Here is a 21,052-nt window from a genome sequence, read left to right on the forward strand (position 1 = left end):
ATCTCAGCACTCAGGAGGCAGAGGTAGGAGGATTAACGTGAGTTCGAGACCACCTGAGACTATATAGTGAATTTCAGGTCGGACTGGGTTAGAGCAAGTCCCTACCTCAAGAAATAAGAGAGAGAGAGAGAGAAGGAAGAGGGGCTGCAGAGATGGCTTAGTGGCTAAGGCACTTGCCTGTGAAGCCTGACAATGCATGTTTGAATCACCAGGTCCCACGTAGCCAGACGCACAGTGATGCAAGCGTGCAGTGTTGCACAGCACACAGAGTTTGTTCACAGCAGATGAAAGGCCCTGGAGCACCCATTCTCTCTCTAAAATAAAACAATTTTTAAAAAAAAGCCTGGTGTGGTGGCACACACTGTTAATCCCACCACTCAGGAGGCAGAGGTAGGAGGATCACTGTGAGTTCGAGGCCACCCTGAGACTACATAATGAATTCCAGGTCAGCCTGAGCTAGAGTGAGACCCTACCTCGAAAAAAAAAAAAAAAGAAGAAGAAGAAGAGGAGGAGGAGAAAAGAAAAAGAGTACCCATGATCACAGAGCAAGCCTCCATGAGGCTGTGGACATACGTCAGAAGTGACCAGTGTCATGATTCCCAGAGTAATCTAGGGCACAACAGGACACTCTCTGTTCCTCCTGAGGCTTAGCCCACCTTGACCCGGCACCCAACTACCTGTGGAAATATCCACATGACCGTGACCTTGTGTGGTCCTGTGAGCACGATGGGCTTTGGGGATTTCTCAGGAAATACAAGGATCAGAAAGGTGAATGGGATGAAAGTCACACAGGAGAGGCCAGGAAACCAGAAACCAACCGCCTGGGCGAGAGTGGAGACACCCGTCAGTAAAGTGTGGGCGCACGGGTGCACGTCGCTGTGCGTATCTGTGTGTGATTTACATGTGTTTGAATCAACCCCTACTGTTTGGCTTTGTGTTCCTGAACCACCGTTACGCTGTGAGCCTGTCACTCGTGTGTGTGTGTGTGTGTGTGTGTGTGTGTGTGTGTGTGTGTGTCTGTATCTGCATATAGTCTCTCTCTGTGTTTACGCAAGTCAGCATGGCATTGGGTCTACATGGTATTTGTGTGAATGTCTGTGTTGCAGTCAGGTTTGCATTGCTGGTAGAAATCACCCAACCAAGAGCAGCTTTTAAGGGGAAAAAAGGGGGGTTATTTTGGCTTATAGACTTGAGGGGAAGCACCACGATGGCAAGGGGAAATGATGGCATGAACAGAGGGTGGACATCACCTCCTGGTCAATATCAGGTGGACCATAGCAACAGGAGAGTGTGCCAAACACTGGCAAGGGGACACTGGCTGTAACATTCATAAGCCCGCCTCCAACAATGCCTCCAGGAGGTGTTAATTCCCAAATCCCCATCAGCTGGGAACCTAGCATTCAGAACACCTAACATCAAACCACCACAACCCGTGTGAGTGTGTTGATGCGTGTGAATCAGTGTGCCACTGTACATGCGTGTCCCTGTGTGTGCTCTGTGCATACATCACTTGCTGCTGCTTTACGGACGTCACTGTGTGTCTGCGTGTGGCCTCTCAAGCTGAAGACGGCGGTTTCAAGTGACATCAAGGCTGAGTGTACAGATGACACGCGCGCTACCTACCATCAAGCTCTGAAGTGATGGCAGATGTCCTTCAAGACGCAGAGAAGACGGGGGAGGAGGGGTACGGTGGCAGAAGGCAGACATGGGAAGGGATCCGAAGTGGCCCGGTCAGCCCCTCCTCCAAGAACTCAAGACTGAGCTCCGGCTGTGACCTGCCCAGAGGCTTTGAGGCCCTTGAGGGACCCCTCCTTGTCCTGCCTACAGCCCTGAGAAAGTAAGCTTCGGGACCATCTGCAGAGATAAAAATATTAACTTTGTTGTCTCAAAAATCACTCCCGGCTTAAAAGCGCTCATCTCCCGTTGTCATGGAATTGACAATACGGATAAGGATCAAAGAGACCAGAATAGATTCAGCACTGTTTCCTACTAAACTCTTGGAATCTCTTTCCTCTGAACTTCAGGCTCTTTGTTCTGAAGAACATTCTAGATGCTACAGTATAGCACTACAATGCATCCTAAACAATCATCCCTTTGGGGGAGCCCCGTACCCCACCCCTGCCACATGGACCTGTTTTTTTCTTGTTTTTTTGAGGTAGAGTTTCACTCTAGCTCAGGCTGACCTGGAATTCACTCTGTAGTCTCAGGGTGCCCTTGAACTCACGGCGATCCTCCTACCTCTGCCTCCTGACTGCTGGGGTTAAAGGCGAGTGCCACCACGCCCGGCTTCACATGGAGCTATTGATTTGCCCTGCCCTTCCTGCAGGTAGCCACGTGCCTGAGCTGGGACACTCAGACATCTGCCAGGGGATTTTGCATATTGGAATCCAGAGAGAAGGGTCAGGCCTGCTAGGAGATGAAGGCAGAGTCTGTGAGCCAGGAGTTGTAAATGGCCAGAGGTGAGAGACACTTCTGGGCCTGTTGTCCCTGGTTCTAACCAACCCCGGGACCCAGGTTCACCTCAGCCTGGATTCATTACTGTGACAAAACACCTGAGGGAGGGAGTTGAAGAGATAGCTCAGTGGTTAAAGGTGCTCACTTGCAAAGCCTGACAGCCCAGGTTCAAGTCCCCAATACCCACATGAAGCAGATGCTCAAGGTGGCGCATTTGTCTGGAGTTTGTTTGCAGTGGCTGGAGGAGCTGGCACGCCCATTCTTTCTGTCCATCTCACTTCCCTCTATCTCTCTCTGCTTGCAAATAAATAAATGAAAATTAAAAATTAAAAAAGCATCCAGGCGTGATGGCACAGCTTTTAATCCCAGCACATGAGAGGTGAAGGTCAGAGGATCACCATGGGTTCAAGGACACTCTGCAACTACATCATGAATTCCAGGTCAGCCTGGGCTAGAGAGACACCCAACCTTGAAAAAATAAGTAAACAAATAAAATAAAGAAGCTGGGCGTGGTGGCACACACCTTTAATCCCAGCACTTGGGAGGCAGAGGTAGGAGGATTTCTGTGAGTTCGAGGCCACCCTGAGACTACATAGTAAACTCCAGGTTAGCCTGGGCTAGAGTGAGACCCTACCTCGAAAAACAAACAAAACAACAGAAGGGCCCCCAGATCCCCACTAAAGCCGGACATTGTAGCAGTAGTGTCTATAATTCCAATCTGCCTAGGGTAAGAAGTGAGGTGGAGAGGAGAATCGCCTGAAAGCTTGCAGGCCAAGCAGTCTGGCAAACACAGCGGTGGACAACGTGAACAAGGAGAATTCCTGTCTCAAACAAGGTGGAAGGCAAGGACAGACGCTGAGAGTTCTCCTCTGACCCCCACATATGCGCCAGGGAGCCCACACCCTCACACCCATACACACCAAAGTAGCTAGGGAAGTGAGGGCTGGGGAGTGGCTCAGTGGTGCCTCCTCCACAAGACTACTGGTAAGAGTTCAAGTCCCCAGAAAACCCATGTGTGGTGGTTTGATTCAGGTGTCCCCCATAAACTTAGATGTTCTGAATGCTAGGTTCCCAGCTGATGGGTATTTGGGAATTAATGCCTCCTGGAGAGAGTGTATTGTTGGGGGCGGGCTTATGGGTATTAAAGCCAGTTTCCCCTTGCCAGTGTTTGGCACACCCTTCTGTTGCTGTGGTCCATCTTATGTTTGCCAGGGGGTGATGTCCACCCTCTGCTCATGCCATCGTTTTCCCCTGCCATCGTGAAGCTTCCCCTCAAGCCTGTGAGCCAAAATAGATCTCTTTTACCCAGAAGCTACTCTTGGTTGGGTGATTTCTACCAGCAATGCGAACCGGACTGCAACACCATGTAAAGCCAACGCACAGTGGCACACACACCTGCAGTCCCAACCTGCCTCCAGCAATGGGAGGTGGCTTCGGGAGACTTTTGAAGCCCACAGGATAGCCAGTCTGGCATTCGCAAGGGCAAATAAGAGGGATTGTGGGCAGGAGGATCACCATGAGTTCAAGGCCACCCTGAGACTATATAGTGAATTGCAGGTCAGCCTGGGCCAGAGGGAAATCCTACCTCAAAAAGAAAAATTAGAGAGACTCTGTTTCTTTTGTATTTTAAAATATTTTTAAACCAGGGCTAGAGAAATGGCTTAGTGTTTAAGGCACTTGCCTGTAAAGCCAAAGGACCCAGGTTCAATTCCCCAGGACCCACATAAGCTAGATACACAAGGTAGCACAAGCATATGGAGTTCCTCTGCAGTGGCTGGAGGCCCTGGCATCCCTCCCCCCCTTTTGGTTTTTCAAGGTAGGATTTCACTCAAGCCCAGACTGACCTGAAATTCACCATGGAGTCTCAGGATGGCCTCAAACTCACAGTGATCCTCCTATCTCTGCCTTCTGAATGCTAGGATTAAAGACATACACCACCATGCCCGGCTCATTCTCTCTCTCTCTCTCTGTCTCTCTCAAATAAATGAATAAATGAAATATATTTTTTAAATCCAGGCATGGGGCTGGAAAGATGGCTTAGTGGTTAATTACTTGCCTGTGAAGTCTAAGGACCCCAGTTTGAGGCTCGATTCCCCAGTACCCACGTAAACCAGATGCACAAGGTGGTGCATGCATCTGGAGTTCGTTTGCAGTGGCTGGAAGCCCTGGTGTGTCCATTTTCTCTCTGCCTCTTTCTTTGTCTGTTACTCTCAAATAAATAAAAATAAACAAAAAAAATTTTTTAATCCAGTATTGCTGGAGACTTCACATACTTGGGCTGAAAGGCCACTGAGAAATCCTGCTGGAACTGAGCCGATAACCTCCTCCATGTGGACCAGCTGACAGAAAGCTGGAAGAAGCCATTCTACATGTAGTTCAATGGGAGAAAGAGAAATCACCAGTGAAGATACTCAACAGTGGACACTGCAAGCCTTATATTTGGCTAGCCAGGCCAAATGAGCCAATGGGTGCAATAGTGGCACATCTGTTATTGGGGAAACCAACTGCCCTCTAATTGGACTGCAGACCTGCTCCATGGTAGGGAATACATCCTTGATACTGAAAAGTTAAAACAGGGGTAGCCATGATCCCTAGGGATATAACGTCTGCTGATGTCTGGATAAATGTATATACTATGCTTATCAAACTGCCCAGTAAGCACTTCTCTTAATGTTCATACCCTTATATTAATGCTACTCTCACTTTTGGTAGAGAAGCTTCTCTTTTCAGATGGCAGTGACCTTGGGATGACTCAGAAGGCATCATGGTGCTAAAAAGAAGTGACAGAGGAGTGCTCAATACTGCAATATCTCTACCACACCTTCCAAGGCTCAGGGTCTAATGCGGAAGAGGTGGCAGAAAGAATGTAAGAGCCAAAGGAAGGGTAGGACTTCTTACAACATGCCCCTCCAGACACAAAATGGCCTGGATATCCATGACCTCACAGTGCCTGACACTACCTACACAAGACCATCATAATAGAAAGAAAAGATCATGACATCAAAATAAAAGAGAGACTGATTGAGAAGTGGAGAACGGAGTTTCAAAGGGGAAAGTGGGGAGGGGGAAGGGAGGGTATTACCATGGGATTTTTTTTTTATAATCATGGAAGTTGTTAATAAAAATAATTTTGAAAACAAAAATCTAGGCATGGTCATGCATGCCCATACGCCTAGCACTGAAGGGGTACGGAGACAGAGGGTCACCGGGGCTCCCTGGCCAGCCAGCCCAACCCAAACAAGAAGCTCCAGGTTTGGTGGGAGATTGTCTCAGGGAGTCGAGGCAGAAGAATGATAGAAGAGGACCCCTATGTCGCCTTCTGGCCTTGGCACGCACGTACACGGGGCACCTGCATTTGCACACGCCTGCACATGCTCACATACATGTGCGTGCACCTCCCCACACACACCGAGACAATTAAACAGAAGATAATGTTTGAAAGAGAGCGAGAACACAGCTACTCGGCGACCACTGTCCCCTGTTCTTTACATGGAAGCCACGGGCCAAGGTCACCCAGGAGAGCAAGCCCTTCGAATTCTTCATTAGGGCTTTCTCTTGGAAAGCGTGGAGCCTATTAAATTCTTACAGGACATGATCAAGTTTCCTTAATCCTCCGAGAGGATTAGAGGATTCAGCCAAGATAAGCTCCTTCTGCCCTCCCCCCCCCCTGGGCTCCCCCTGGGCTCTTCAAGTCTGGGGACATCTCCACCCACAGCTGTTCTCACAACCCATGTTCAGACCCCTCTGCAAACAGCCTGGGGTTCTGGAGGCGCACAGGCAAAACAGCAAGAACAAAGAGTCCGGAGCTTTGGGTCGGGGCCCTTCCCCGGGTGTGCAAGGCCTGGGGTGAGAGGTCAGAGATGCCAAAGATTCATCCAGCACATTCCAAAGCAAGCCATGAAGCAAATGTGTTCCTCCATCTCTCCCAGTAGTCTAGAAGCACTGGTGCAAACCGGCTCCCTGTCAGGACGAAAGACCTTGTTGACCTCCAGTCGCTGTTCCTGGCCAGCCCAGGCCCATCTGTCCATCCCCTACTGCTTCCCCACCTTACCACGCCCTTCACCCATGTCTACATGTCCACACTGTCCTTGCTCCCGAAAACATCCTTGGCTAACCTCAGCCTAGGGGTATAAGCAGCAGTTATGTGGCTGGCATCAGGGAAGTCCACATGGTTCTTGGAAGCCTCGGGTCTATCTAGACAGGGAGTCTGGATCCCAGAGAGGCTCAGAATGGAACAAGAACATGGCATTCAGACCTGGGCTTAGGGTGCTTGGCTATGCCCACTTGATAGAGTCTGGGCAGTGAGCAATAAGATGGGCAAAGCCAGGAATAACCAGCCTTGACAACTTGAAGCTTTGGTGTCAGAATGACAGACAAGTATGAGCCCATCCTGATGGTGCACGCCCCTAATCCCAGCATTTGAGTGGCTGAGGGAGGAGGATTGCCATGAGTTTGAGGCCAGTCTGGAGCTACAGAGTGAGTACCAGGGCAAACTGGGCTAGAGTGAGACCTTGTCTCAAAAAAAGAAAGGCGGCGGGGGGGGGGGGGGCAAGCGGGATCCAGGGAAGGAGTCATTGCTGCTGGTACCATGCTCATATTGTCCTGAGGAGGCAGACTCTGGATGCTGTGAAAACCAGATAAAGGGAGCTGCCAATAGATTGAAAATAACCACCCAAGCTGTGGCCAAAGGGACAGGGGCCTGGGAGGTGTTTAGGGGACACTCAGAAGGGAAGGTGACAGGAACCTCTGAACGTGGGGATCACCAGTGTTGTGCTGGTGACCATCTGCTGCCCACTGAGCCACACCCCAGCCCCTCACTGGGGGATTCTAGGCAGGAGCTCTACCACTGAGCCACGCCCCAGCCCCTCACTGGGGGATTCTAGGCAGGAGCTCTACCACTGAGCCATGCCCCCAGCCCCTCACTGGGGGATTCTAGGCAGGAGCTCTACCACTAAGCCACACCCCAGCCCCTCACTGGGGGCTTCTAGGCAGGAGCTCTACCACTGAGCCATGCCCCCGGCCCCTCACTGGGGGATTCTAGGCAGGAGCTCTACCACTGAGCCACACCCCAGCCCCTCACTGGGGGATTCTAGGCAGGAGCTCTACCACTGAGCCACACCCCAGCCCCTCACTGGGGATTCTAGGCAGGAGCTCTACCACTGAGCCACATCCCCAGTCCCTCACTGGGGGACTCTAGGCAGGAGCTCTACCACTGAGCCACACCCCAGCCCCTCACTGGGGATTCTAGGCAGGAGCTCTACCACTGAGCCACACCCCCAGCCCCTCACTGGGGGATTCTAGGCAGGAGCTCTACCACTGAGCCACATCCCCAGTCCCTCACTGGAGGATTCTAGGCAGGAGCTCTGCCCCTGAGCCACACCCCCAGCCCCTCACTGTGGGATTCTAGGCAGGAGCTCTGCCACTGAGCCATGCCCCCAGCCCTTTATTGGGGGATTCTAGGCAGGAGCTCTACCACTGAGCCACACCCCCAGCCCCTCACTGGGGGATTCTAGGCAGGAGCTCTACCACTGAGCCACACCCCCAGCCCCTCACTGGGGGACTCTAGGCAGGAGCTCTACCACTGAGCCACACCCCCAGCCCCTCACTGGGGGTTTCTAGGCAAAGACTCAACCTCTGAGCTACATTTCCCCATTCCCTGTCTATCTCTCCTAGATAGCCAGTCTATAGTCTCCCCATTTTAGACCCCCAATATGGCAAGCACTTAGAGAGGGGTCTGAATATATACTGCCCTCAACAGATGGCCCCTCTGAGGGGAGGGGCTGTCTCTCCATTTACCCTCCTACATCATACATTTCTGGATTGGCAAATGACTCCCTTTCTTTTCAGAGGAAATAATAAAGCTATTTTCAGCCTAGGAACCAATGAGTGCACTGGTCATAAAACCTCAGAGGCTGGTCCTGGGAAGACTGCTGTCCTGTGTGAAGGTTGGCAGCCTTCCTCACCTTGATGGGGGGACCCCTGGGGGATGAGTGAAAAACGGGTGTGAGGTGGGGGAGAAGCACATGGGCCATTTTAAATCACATCACTGGATCAGTACCCTCAGTGTTTACAGAATAAGATGCTGAGGCCCAGAGAGGGTGAGTGCCCTGTCTTGGGACACACAGCCTGAGGTGCCAGGGCCCTGTTCCGCAAAGCTGTCCTGAGCATCAAGGCTCCAGCGACGGCTCCAGTGTTTTCTCAGCGCCTGGGAACAGATGGCCCCAGCTCCCACCCACGGAAGCCAAACATTTTCCCTGGCTCATTTGCTCATAAACCTGTTCTTGTAAATAGAGTGTAGACGTGCTCCTCTGAGCAGCGAGCATCGTGGCTGACAACAGAGCCACACCACGAGGAGCATGAGAAGTTCAGGTAAGCGAGGCCCAGGCCGGCCCCAGGCAGGCCAGGAGCTTGGACCAGCGCTGGGTCAGGGGAGGGCACTGGCTCAGGCCTGGGCTTTTGGCACTGGCTCTGCCACTCCCTCGGGGTCTGGCTGGGAGACATGGAGCAGAGCGGTGGCTCTCCAGGTTAAGTTTTTTTTCACCTGTGCGATAAGCGTGCTGTGGGTCCTCTGGGAAGGAGATGGATCCTTCCGGGTGTTCTTCCTCTCTTCATGGGGTGAAACTTGAGCTAGAGTCAGGAAAGCCCACCGTTCTTCCATCAGCATTCTTTCAATATGCTCATGAAATCCTTTTCTGCCTAACTCTAAGGACCTGTTTCTTCTGGCTTCTCTGCTGGGTGTCCTTGGGCAAATGCCTTCACCTCTCAGGCCCTTATCCCAGCTCCAAAGGGAAGTGGGAGGAAGGCTTCCTGGGGGAGAGGCAGCTGTGCCAAAACATTATGAATGAATGATAGCAGTGTGGCATGGAGCGCAGGTTTTCCAGGCAGCAAGAACTTTGTGAGTGAAATGCAGACCGTGAAGACTGGGGGATACTGGTAACCCTGGCCCTGTGAGGATCCGAGTCCAAGGCCAGCTCAGGTTATCCAGAGCGAGGCCTTTCTTAAGAAAAGGAAGGAAGGAGTCTGTGCTGTGTTGATGTGCAGTCTCCGAAATTGTTTTGTAGACTTTGATAACAAACCCTTAGACCTATAGTCACGTTTCTGTAAGAAAAGAAAAGAAAGGGAGGGAGATGATGAGGGGAAGGGAAGGGAAAGGAGGGAGGGAAAGAAGGAAAGAGAAAAATACAGAGGGAAATAGGAGAGAAAGAAGGGATGGAGGGAGAGAGGGAGTGGAGAAGGAAGGAAGGGAGGAGGGAGGAAAGAAGGAAGAAGGGAAAAAGGAGAGAAGACAGAGGGGATGGAGGAAGGAAGGAGATCACAGGGGTGGAGGGAGCCCAAGGCCAGTAGCTGGGCTTTAAGGGAGAGGCTGGGGAAATGCCTGGGGTCTGGGAAGTTCCGAGGCTCTCAGGAGAGCAGAAGGGACAGAGCCAGCAAGGAGTAGCAACAGATCCTGGTGTCCCCTGGAGGCTCCCCATCCTACCCCACCCCCTCCCGGCGCTGCCTCCCTCACCCACAGCCGCCAGTAATGAAGAGCTTCTTTCCAGCTAAAAGGCCTTGGAGATGCGCCAGGCAGCTCCTTCGCTCCTCGGCTAGCTCCCACGGCCCTGGGGAGTCTCTCCCACCTCACCAGCCTGACCGCTTGTCACTGGGGGATCTTGTCACAGAGGGAGCCCGGCCCGGGGGAAGACAGTCTGATTCCCCAGGCTGAGTGGTCTGGAGGTTCGGGGGACAAGTGGGAGGGCAGAGCAGGGGCTGGGGAAGGCAGACTCTGTCCAGCCGAGCCGTGAGACTTCAACAAGCTCCTTGGCTTCAGCGGCCCTCTGAGATCCTTCCCTTCCCGGAAGCGTAGTGCATTGGAGCAGAGGATGCACTTGGCCCTGAGCCTGGCAGTGTGAGGCAGGCACGTCCTTGCTCTCCTGGGAGAGTAGCTGGTTCTCTCTCGTTCACTCTCTCAATCCCTCCCCCTCTTTCTCCTGCGCTGTCCCAGTACTCACTAGGTAACCCCAAGCTGCCCTCAAACTGGCGATCCACATGCCTTGTCTCCCGTCTCCTGGTGCTGGCATTATGGGCATGCATGCACTAACCCTGTTGTGAGATTGGAAGGTGTCCTTGAATGCTAGTGACACACATGCCTGGAAACACCAGGTTTTGGGTGGATTTCATGAGGAACCAATCATTTTTATTTATTTTATTTTATTTTATTTTATTTTATTTTATTTTATTTTATTTTATTTTATTTTTGAGGTGTGGAGCTCTACCACTGAACTATTACCACACTTCAGGCCCTGGTTTTTATTTTTGTTTTTTTTTCCCCTCTTAACATTTTCTATGATTTATTTTTGTTTTATTTTTTATTTTATTTTCATTTTTTTTTTGTTTTTTGAGGTAGGGTCTCACTCTGGTCCAGGCTGACCTGGAATTAACTATGGAGTCTCAGGGTGGCCTCGAACTCTCAATGATCCTCCCACCTTTGCCTTCCAAGTGCTGGGATTAAAGGCATGTGCCACCACGCCCGGCTTAGTAGGCCCTGATTTTAAAAAAAAAAACAACTTTTCGCTGGGCTAGAGAGATGGCTTAGCAGTTAAGGAATTTGCCTGCAAAGTCAAAGGACCTTGGTTTGACTCCCCAGGACCCATGTAAGCCAGATGCACAAGGGGGCACATGCATCCGGAGACGTTTGCAGTGGCTGGAGGCCCTGGTGTGCCCATTCTCTCCCTGCCTCTCTCTTTCTCTCTCTCAAATAAATAAATAAAAATAAAGTAAAATAATTTTTAAAATTTCATTACAGTTTCCATAAACATAGACAATTAAACCATGATAATTTCCTCCCTCCATTCCTATTCCCCTCTCTCACCTCCACCTTCCATCAAATCCCCTCCCCCTTCTAATTGGTCTCTCTTTTATTTTGATGCCATCATCTTTTCTTCCTATTATGATAATCTTGTGTAGGTAGTGTCAGGCACTGTGAGGTCATGGATGTCAAGGCCATTTTGTGTCTTGAAGATTGCACTGTAAGCAGTCCTAACCTTCCCTTGGATGTTACATGCTCTGCCACCCCTTCTGCAATGGACCCTGAGCCTTGGAAAGTGTGACAGAGACGTCTCAGTGATGAGCACTCCACTGTCACTTCTTCTCAGCACATGGTGACTTTTGAGTCACCCTAGTGGTCACTGCCATCTGAAAAGAGAAGCTTCCCTAACCAAGAGTGGGAGCAGCATTAATATATGGGTATGAACATTAAAAGAAGTGCTTACTGGGCAGTTTGGTGGGCATACTGTATGCATTTAGCCAGACAATGGCAGGCCTTACTCCCCTAGAGCTCATGACCTCCCCAGCCATAAACTTTTGACTAGGTTTTCAGTACCAGGCATGTATTCCTTCCCATGGAGCAGGCCTCCAGCCCAACTACAGTGGTTGGTTTCCCCCATAACAGACATGCCACTACTGAACCAGTTGGTGCATTTGACCTGGCTGGACGATCTCAGGGCTTGCAGGGCCCACTGCCATTCACCACCACTGATGACCTCTCTCCCATAGGGCTGCATGCAGCATAGCTCTTTCGAGTTTTCTGACAGCTCACCAACAGGGAGCAGGAGGATTTTTAGCTCAGCTGAACCTTGATTTCTCAGTGATCTGCAGATCTCGCATGTGGAGTCCTCAGCAATAGGGTCTTATCTAGTTTTGGTGAAGCTCTGATTTTTTAAACTTGCCATGTTGACCCAGGCAGAGGGCCTCCCGGGACTTGGGGATCTGTCCGTGGTGCTGAAACGGAGAGCTGGGGAGCTACGACTGATCTTCCCAAAAAAGTCTGACATGGGGGCTGAAGAGATGGCTCGGAGGTTAGGGCTCTTATCTGCAAAGCCTAATGATCCAGGGTTCGATTCCCCAGTACCCACATAAAGCCAGATTCCCAAAGAGATACAAGCCCCTGGAGCTCTTTTGCAGAGACTGGAGGCCCTGTTGGGCCCATTCTGTCCCTCTTCTTTCCATCTCTTTCTACTTGCAAATAAATAAATAAACATTTACAGCCTGGTGTGGTGGCATATGCCTTTAATCCCCAGCTCTCAGGAGGCAGAGGTAGGAGGGTGGCTGTGAGTTTGAGGCCAGCCTGAGACTACATAGTGAATTCCAGTTCAGCCTGGGCCAGAGAGACACCTTACCTCAAATAATACTACTAATAATAATAATAACAGCAACAACAATATATTTTTTAAGTCTAACATGGGCATTCTCAAAATAGTCAGACTTTGGTGCCTGGGACTTGGTCTACCAAAAATTCTGTTCTGGGATTGTTGTGATGGTGTAAATGTGGAGTTAACATGTCACACAGATGTGTTACTGCGTCTTATAACACCCACCACCACCCCATGGCCCAAGGCTTCCCTTTCATCACCGCGTATCTTCATCTATGTAGGGCTCCCTGGGCACCGTGTTCCCCGACAACAAGAGGAAGGACTGAGTATGAAGGTCACGTCCACCCCAAGGACACAGGAGGTTCTGGCCCTCCCTTCCCCCATTCACTGTGACCATGGCAATATGAGGCGCCCCTGTCCTGAGCAGGCCTCCCACACAGCCTCTGGCTGGACGTGTGGCTGATGGGAAAGATCCTACTGGGCCTTAAGTTAATAAGTTGGGAATAAATTAGGTTTGTGTCCTCAGAAGTAAACCTCACAGCGCCAGTCCCGGGAGAGCACGGGGCGAGGGTGGGGGAGGGCACCACTGGGCTCCTTCCCGTTCCTCTCCTCCCTCTCGTACTTTATTATGAACATTGTAAACATTAAGTTGAAGGGGTTGCATAGTGAGCAATCACCTGCTCACAGCATGTTCTCACTCTGTTTTGTCATATTTCAATCCATCTCCCCTCCCCTCCCCTAGCATCGACTCTCCCTTCCTCTCTTTCCTCTTCTTCCTCTTTCCCCCCTCTCTTCCTCCACCACTCTCTTGGTTTCTTTCAGGCAAGGTCTCACACAAATACAGGATGATCTTGCTACCATCCTACCTCAGTGTTAGGATTCCAGGTGTGAGCCACATGCCTGGCTTCTTGCTCATTTGTGTGTGTGTGTGTGTGTGTGTGTGTGTGTGTCCATGCTCTGTGGATCACTTGTGGTGGGGTGTACTCACCTATGGTGGCCAGAGGGGAATAGCAGGGGTACCTCCATCTCTCTTTTGCTCATTCTTTTTTTTGTGGGGGGGGGTTGAGGTAGGGTTTCACTCTAGCTCAGGCTGACTGGAATTCACTATGAAGTCTCAGGCTGGCCTTGAACTCACGATCCCCCTGCCTCTACCTCCCTCCTACCTCTGCCTCCCGAGTGCTGAGATTAAAGGCATGTGCCCCCACGCCCGGCTGCCCATGCTTACTTGAACAGGAGTCTCTTATTGATTCCAGAGCTTGCCATTTTAGGGAGCTCCAACAATTTTCAGGTTTCTGCTCCCTCATGAAAGTAGAGTTATAGCCACACCCCGTTGTTCATGTGGATCCTGGGGTCTTCAGGCCTCAGACTTACGCAAGCAGTGTCCTTACCCTCATTGCTGTATTTGTTTCTATTTTTTAAACTTTTTATTATCACCTTCCCTAAGTATAGACAATAAACCATGATAATTTCCACTCCCATTCTCCCCTCTCAAATCCACCCTCTATCATATCCCCTCCCCCTCTCAACCAGTCTCTCTTTTATTTTGATGTCATGATCTTTTCCTCCCATTATGATGGTCTTGTGTAGGTAGTGTCAGGCGCTGTGAGGTCATGGATATCCAGGCCATTTTGTGTCTGGAGGAGCACGTTGTAAGGAGACCTACCCTTCCTTTGGCTCTTACATTCTTTCTACCACCTCTTCCCCAGTAGACCCTGAGCCTTTGAAGGTGTGATAGAGATATTGCAGTGCTGAGCACTCCTCTGTCACTTCTCAGCAGTATAGTGCCTTTTGAATCATCCCAGAGGTCACTGCCATCTGAAAGGAGAAGCTTCTCTAGCCAAAAGTGAGAGTAGCATTAATATATGGGTATGAACATTAAGAGAAGTGCTTACTGGGCAGTTTGGTGGGCATACTATATGCACTTAGCCAGACAACAGCAGGCCTTACTGCCCTAGAGCTCATGACCTCCCCAGCCATAGAATTTTAAAAACATTTTATTTATATTTATTTATTTATTTATTTGACAGAAAAAGAGGAGAGAGAGAGAAAATGGGCACACCAGGGCTCCAGCCACTGCATACAAACTCCAGATGCATGCGCCCCTTGTGAATCTGGCTAACGTGGGTCCTGGGGAATCGAACCTGGGTCCTTTGGCTTTGTAGGCAAATGCCTTAACCACTAAGCCATCTTTCCAGCCCCTCCAGCCATAAACTTTTGTCTAAGTTTTCAGTACCAGGCATGTGTGCCCTCTCTTGGAGCAGTCCAATTAGGGAGTGGTTGTTTTCCCCCATAACCATTGCACCAGTTGGCACATTTGGCCTGGCTGGACAATCTTAGGGCCTGTGGGGTCCAATTGATGACTACTTTCTCTCATAGGGCCATGAGCAGCATAGCTCTTCCCAGCATCCTGATGGCTAGTCAACAGGGAGGAGGTTTTCAGCTCAGCTCCAGCTTGACTTCTCAGTGACCTGCAGCTTAAGCACGTGGCGTCTTCAGCAATAGGGTCTTACCATCTAATCCTTGTGGGAAACCCAGAGCCTTGGTAATGGTTTATAAAGTTTTGGGGGCATCAGGGCCCTTTCTGGCCAACAACTCACAGGAAGGTGTCCCACACAAGTCCTTTACCACCAAGCTATACCCTATCTGAAATACAAAAACCTTAAGAAAACTTTTGCTGAGTTTTTTTTTCTTGTTTCTTCTTCTTTTTTTAATTATTTGCAAGGAGAGAGGGATAGAGAGACAGAAAGAGCAAGAGAGAATGGGTGCACCAGGGCCTTCAGCTGCTGCAAATGAACTCCAGATGCATGTGCCACTGTGCATCTGGCTGTACATGGGTACTGGAGAATTGAACACGTGATTAGGCTTTGCAAGCCAGCGCCTTAACTAGTGAGCATCTCTCTAGTCCTGTTTTTAAAAAATATTTATTTATTTGTAAGCAGAGAGAGAAAAGAGAGACAGACAGAGAGAATGGGTGCACCAGGGCTTCTAGCCACTGCTAATGAACTCCAAACACATGCACCACTTGGTACATCTGGCTTTATGTGGGTCCTGGGGAATTGAACCCGAGTCATTAGGCATTACAGGCAAGTGCCATAATTGCTAAGCCATCTCTGTAGCCCTGGTTTTTGGTTTTTGGTTTGGGTTTTTTTTTTAAGTGTTTTTTTAATTGAAACCTGACAAATTGTCTAGTTACATTTCCCCACAAAACCATAGACTGGGTAATAACTAAGTCTCTAGGCAACATATTCAAAGCTGTGATTAAAAATTTAAAAAAAATCCATCCCCCCAAAAAATAATAAGGAAAGAAAAAACAAACCCCAGTCCCCAGGTTCAATGAAGAGAACCAGCTACACACGAGCTAAGCAAGAGCAGTGTTCTGCTTGGCCCAGGAGGCTGGAGACATCCTAACAACTCCAGTCAGAGCATTAACTTCAGGTTGCCTGCTTCCAGTTTCCAAGTCTTGAATAAAGATCCTAGTTTTTCTATTACAAAACTCCTCTCATAAGTTGTTTTATTTACAATGGCAACTCTGAAAAGTTCACTGAAGTTAACTGGACAATAAGCCAGGCAGAAATCACTCTACAGAAGATAGAAAAAGCCCAAGATGCCACTCTCTCCAGAGAACCCGTAGCTCAGTTTTATTGAGAGTAAAGAAAGACAACTTCCGCTCACACTTGGAGGAACTCCGCCTTTAACTTGGAATCTGTACTCAGACTCCACATGCAAGGAGGGCACTATTGTGCTAATGCAATTGATTTGCTGCTGCATTTCCCTACTGTTTGTCTAATATTAACAGAGCAGTGCAACTAGTATTGGGAACAATTCTTATAGTGTTACAGGGTCAGGCACAACCTTTTATTTCTCTTCGCACCACTGGTTCTCTTTGCACACCTGGTCCTCTTCCTCTTCGGTAAAGTCATTTTTGATATTGAAGGTTTTGTGATCTCCTGAGGAGTCTTCCCCTTAATCATATTGGCAACAGTCTTGCATGGAACGTCCAGCAAACCTTTGATGTCTAAGTAGTTTGCAGCCAGAATAAGTTCAAAAAGTGTTCCTTGGTCAACTTTCAGGAATTCTTGGTCCCGCAGAGGGATGTCATCCGTCCGCTTCTCTTTGTTCTCGTCATCCTCAGGAGGATGGAGGGTCGTCCTTATGGTGGGTGCACCACTGATGACCTTTTTTTTTAGTACTGCTGCATTAGCATTTGGTAGGGGAACTGGGTCATCATCTCCTTCATCATCCATTCCCAAATCTTCCATCATGGTTTTGATGGTCACAGACTGCTTGGCAATTTCTACATCAACTTCAAATCTCTCTCCATCAGAACTTTGCAACTTAATTGAAGGTATCGTGTCGGGGGTCAGCACCGCAGGCCAGAGGCCAACGGGAATGGCGAGGCATCCGCGCACGGGAGAAAAAGACAGACAACAAGGCCACTCTTTTTTTCTTTTTATTATCATTAATTATTATTATTATTATTTTGGTTTCATGAGGTAGGGTCTCACTCTAGCCCAGACTGACCTGAAATTCATTATGTAGTCCTAGGCTGGCCTTGAACACATGGAGATCCTCCTAACTCTGCCTCCCGAGTGCTGGGATTAAAGGCGTGTGCCACCACGCCCGGCTTGTTTTTTGTTTTACTATGTATGTATGCATGCATGTATGTATGTGCTGTGAGACAGGGTCTTTCTTACTTGGCCCAGGCTGCCCTTGAACTCAGAATCCTGCTTTAGTCTCTCAAGTGCCAGGGTGTAGGCATTAGGCATTCCCCACCATACCTGCACTGCTACTGAGTTCTCTTCTCTTGTTCTAACCCAGGCTGACCTCGAACTCACAGTGATCCTCCTACCTCAGCCTCCCAAGTGCTGGGATCAAAGGCATGTGCCACCACACCTGGCTTTTGGCTGAGTTTTGACAAGTGCACACACCATATGGGACAGCCTGTTACCAGGATACAGAACACTGACACCCCCCCCCCATCGCTCTCTCCAGCCCCCTCCCTGAGGGCAGCCACCATCTGATTCCCTTTGATTCCTTTTGCCTGTTCTAGAAATTCATAGAAATGGAGCCACATGGTATGAATCTCTTGCGTCTGTTCGCTCCGTGTAACGTGTGTGCGGCGCATGCAGGCATTGGGCATGAGAAATGCCTTGCTTTGCATTCTGAGTGGGCTCCACCATGTGGGTGTGCTGCGGGCTATTTATCCCTCTCCTCCTAACACATGGGCTGTTTCCAATTTGCTACTACTATGAATAAAGCGTGTACATTCATCGCTCAGTATCTGCACGGACTTGGCTGCAAGACCCCAGTGGATACTGACATCCAGGGAATGCTTGAGTCCTTATATAAAATGTTGTCATGTTTTTTTTTTAATTTAAAGATTTGTTTATTTATTTAGTTAACAGTGAGAGAGAAAGGCAGAGAGACAGACAGACAGACAGACACAGAGAGAATGGACACGCCAGGGCCTCCAGCCGCTGCAAACAAACTTCAGACACATGTGCCACCTTGTGTGTCTGGCTTTCATAGGTACTAAGAAATGAGACCTGGGTCCATAGCCTTTGCAGACAACCACTTTAACCACTAAGCCATCTCTCCAGCCCTGTTGGCATGTTTTGCATAAAACCTACACACATCCTCCCATGTGCTTTTGGTGTTTTTATTGTTGTTTTTGTTTGTTTGCAATAAGGTCTCATGTAGCCCAGTATGGCTTTGAACTCTGTGTGTGTGTGTGTTTTCAAGGTAAGGTCTTGCTCTAGCCCAGGCTGATCTGGAATTTACTATGTAGTCTCTGGCTGGCCTGGAACTCAGCGATCCTCCTACCTCTGCCTCCCAAGTGCTGGGATTAAAGGTATGTGCCACCATGCCCAGTGAAGCCCAAGGACCCAGGTTCGATTGTCCAGGTCCCATGTAGCCAGATGCACATGGTGGCACATGAACCTGGAGTTTGTTTGCAGTGAATAGAGGCCCTGGTGTGCTCATTCTCACTCCCCCCCCCCGCCCGCCGTGTCTGTAATAAATAAATAAATAAAAATAAAATCTTTTTTTTTAAAAAGGGCTGGAGGGATGGCTTAGCAGTTAAGGTGTTTTCCTGCAAAGCCAAAGGTCTCAGGTTTGATTCCTCAGAACACATGTTAACCAGATGCATAAGGGGGCATAAGTGTCTGTAGTTCATTTGCAGTATCTGGAGCCCCTGGAATGCCCGTTCTCTCTCTCCCTCTTTCTGTATGAAATAAATAAATAATAAATTTTTTAAATTGAAGAACAGTTTTAAAAAAGATCCATTTCTGAGCTTCCTGACTGCTTGACCAGTCAGCCTCTCACTGACTTACCTTCCCTGCCATGAAGGAATCATCCCCTGGACCTGCAAATTGACATAAGCCATAAAAAATGAGTGTGAGATGGCTTAGTGGTTAAGGTGTTCGCCTGTGGAGCCTAAGGATCTGTGTTCGAGCCTGCAGGTCCCAACATAAGCCAGATGCACAAGTGACAGAAGTGTTCAAGGGGCGCACACGCCTGGTGTTCAATTGCAGTGACCGGAGGCCCTGGCACACCAATTCTCGCTCTCTCTCATAAAAAAAATGAATACGGGCTGGGGAGATGGCTTAGCAGTTAAGGTGCTTGCCTGTGAAGCCTAAAGACTCATGTTCAATCTATATCCAGAACCCACAAAAACCAGACACACCAAGATGAGGCAAGCACAAGGTCACACATGCGTACTAGGAGGCACAAGTGTCTGGAGTTCAGTGCAGTGGCCGAGGCCCTGATGTGCCAATTCTGTCTGTCTTTCTTTCTCTCTAAAATAAATAGATACATAAATAAATTGTGCATGAGCCAGTGTGGAGGCTGAGGTAGGAAGATCAGCAAATTCCAGGTCAGCCTGGGGCTCTGGAGTTCTGGCCCAGCTTAGGCTAGTGTGAGACCCTGCCTTGATAAAAACAAACAAAAAAAATCCAGTGAGATAACAAGAAGCAATAAAACAATAGATGTGCACCTTAGAAAAATGAAGGCTGGGGCTGGGGGAAATGGCTTAGAGGTTGAAGCATTTGCCTGCGAAGCCTAAGGACTTTGGTTAGATTCCCCAGGACCCACATAAGCCAGATACACAAAGGAGGGTGGCATGTGTCTGGAGTTTGTTTGCAGTGGCTGAAGGCCTGGCATGCCCATTCTCTTTCTCTAAATCTGCCTCTTTTCCTCTCTCTCAAATAAATAAATAAATACATATTTTTTAAAATAAATGAAGGCTTGAGACATGGCTTAGTGGTTAAGGCATCTGCCAGAAAAGCCAAAGGATCCAGGTTCAAGTCCCCACTATCCAAATGCACAAGGTGGTGCACGCATCTGGAGTTCATTTGCAGGAGCTAGAGGTCCTAGCGTACTCTCTCTCTCTCTGCTTCTCTCTTAAAGAAATAATTTTCTTAAAGAAAGAGGGGCCAGGGAATGAGGAGATGGCTCTGTGGATAAGAGTTTGAGGGCCCAAGGCCACCTGATTTGATTCCCCAGCACCCACAGAAACATGACTGTAACCCCAGTCCTGTGGGAAGCAGAATGTGGAGAATTGCTGCAGCTTGTGGAAATGACAGCTCCAGGGTCCGTGAGACACTGTGCCCAGGGAGCACCGATGACAGGCAAGGTGGTGCACACTTACGATCCCAGCACACGAGAGGGGCAGGCAGGAGGATTAGAAAGTCAAGGCCAAGGCGGGCATGGTGGCACACGCCTTTAATCCCAGCACTCGGGAGGCAGAGGTAGGAGTATTGCCATGAGTTCAAGGCCACCTTGAAACTACATAGTGAATTCCAGGTCTGCCTGGGCTAGAGTGAGACCCTACTTCAAAAAAATAAAAAAGAAAGAAAGTCAAGGCCAGCTGTTGCAGTCCGGTTCGCATTGCTGTTAGAAATCACCCAACAAAGAGCAGCTTCTGGGAAAAAGAGATTTATTTTGGCTTACAGGCTCGAGGGGAAGCTTCACGATGGCAGGGGAAAACGATGACATGAGCAGAGGTGGACATCACCCCCTGGCCAACAGAAGGTGGACCACAGCAACAGGAGGGCGTGCCAAACACTGGCATGGGGAAACTGGCTATAAAGCCCTTAAGCCCACCCCCAACAATACACTCCCTCTAGGAGGCATTAATTCCCAAATATCCATCAGCTGGGAACCTAGCATTCACAACACCTAGGTTTATGGGGGACACCTGAATCAAACCACCACATTCCGCTCCTGGCCCCCATAAACTGATATCCATACATGATGTAAAATACAATGCATTCAGTCTGACTTTAAAAGTCCCCATAGTTTTTATCAATTCCAATGATGTTCATACATCCCCATAGTTCAAGATCTTTTAACTGAGCCATAATACCAAAATATAACCTCAAAAAAACCATAATGGCACAGAATAAATATTCACACTGCAAAAGATGGCATTGGGCATAGCAAAGAAACATTCAACCAATACAAGATTT

At 49.2% G+C, this 21,052-nt stretch overlaps 1 protein-coding gene across 1 annotated transcript in view; it reads left to right on the plus strand.

The window, feature by feature from the left end:
- The first annotated feature begins 8,739 nt into the window (after window positions 1-8,739).
- The window catches only part of Slc29a4 (solute carrier family 29 member 4), a 51,965-nt gene continuing 39,652 nt past the window's right edge, over window positions 8,740-21,052 (plus strand). The window contains exon 1 of the mRNA XM_045144710.1: window positions 8,740-8,823. Within this exon, the coding sequence (XP_045000645.1) occupies window positions 8,811-8,823 (13 nt within the window). The 5' untranslated portion in view covers window positions 8,740-8,810. The remainder of the gene's footprint in view (window positions 8,824-21,052) is intronic.

Source organism: Jaculus jaculus, chromosome 2 (assembly GCF_020740685.1).
Source record: "Jaculus jaculus isolate mJacJac1 chromosome 2, mJacJac1.mat.Y.cur, whole genome shotgun sequence".
NCBI lineage: Eukaryota > Metazoa > Chordata > Mammalia > Rodentia > Dipodidae > Jaculus > Jaculus jaculus.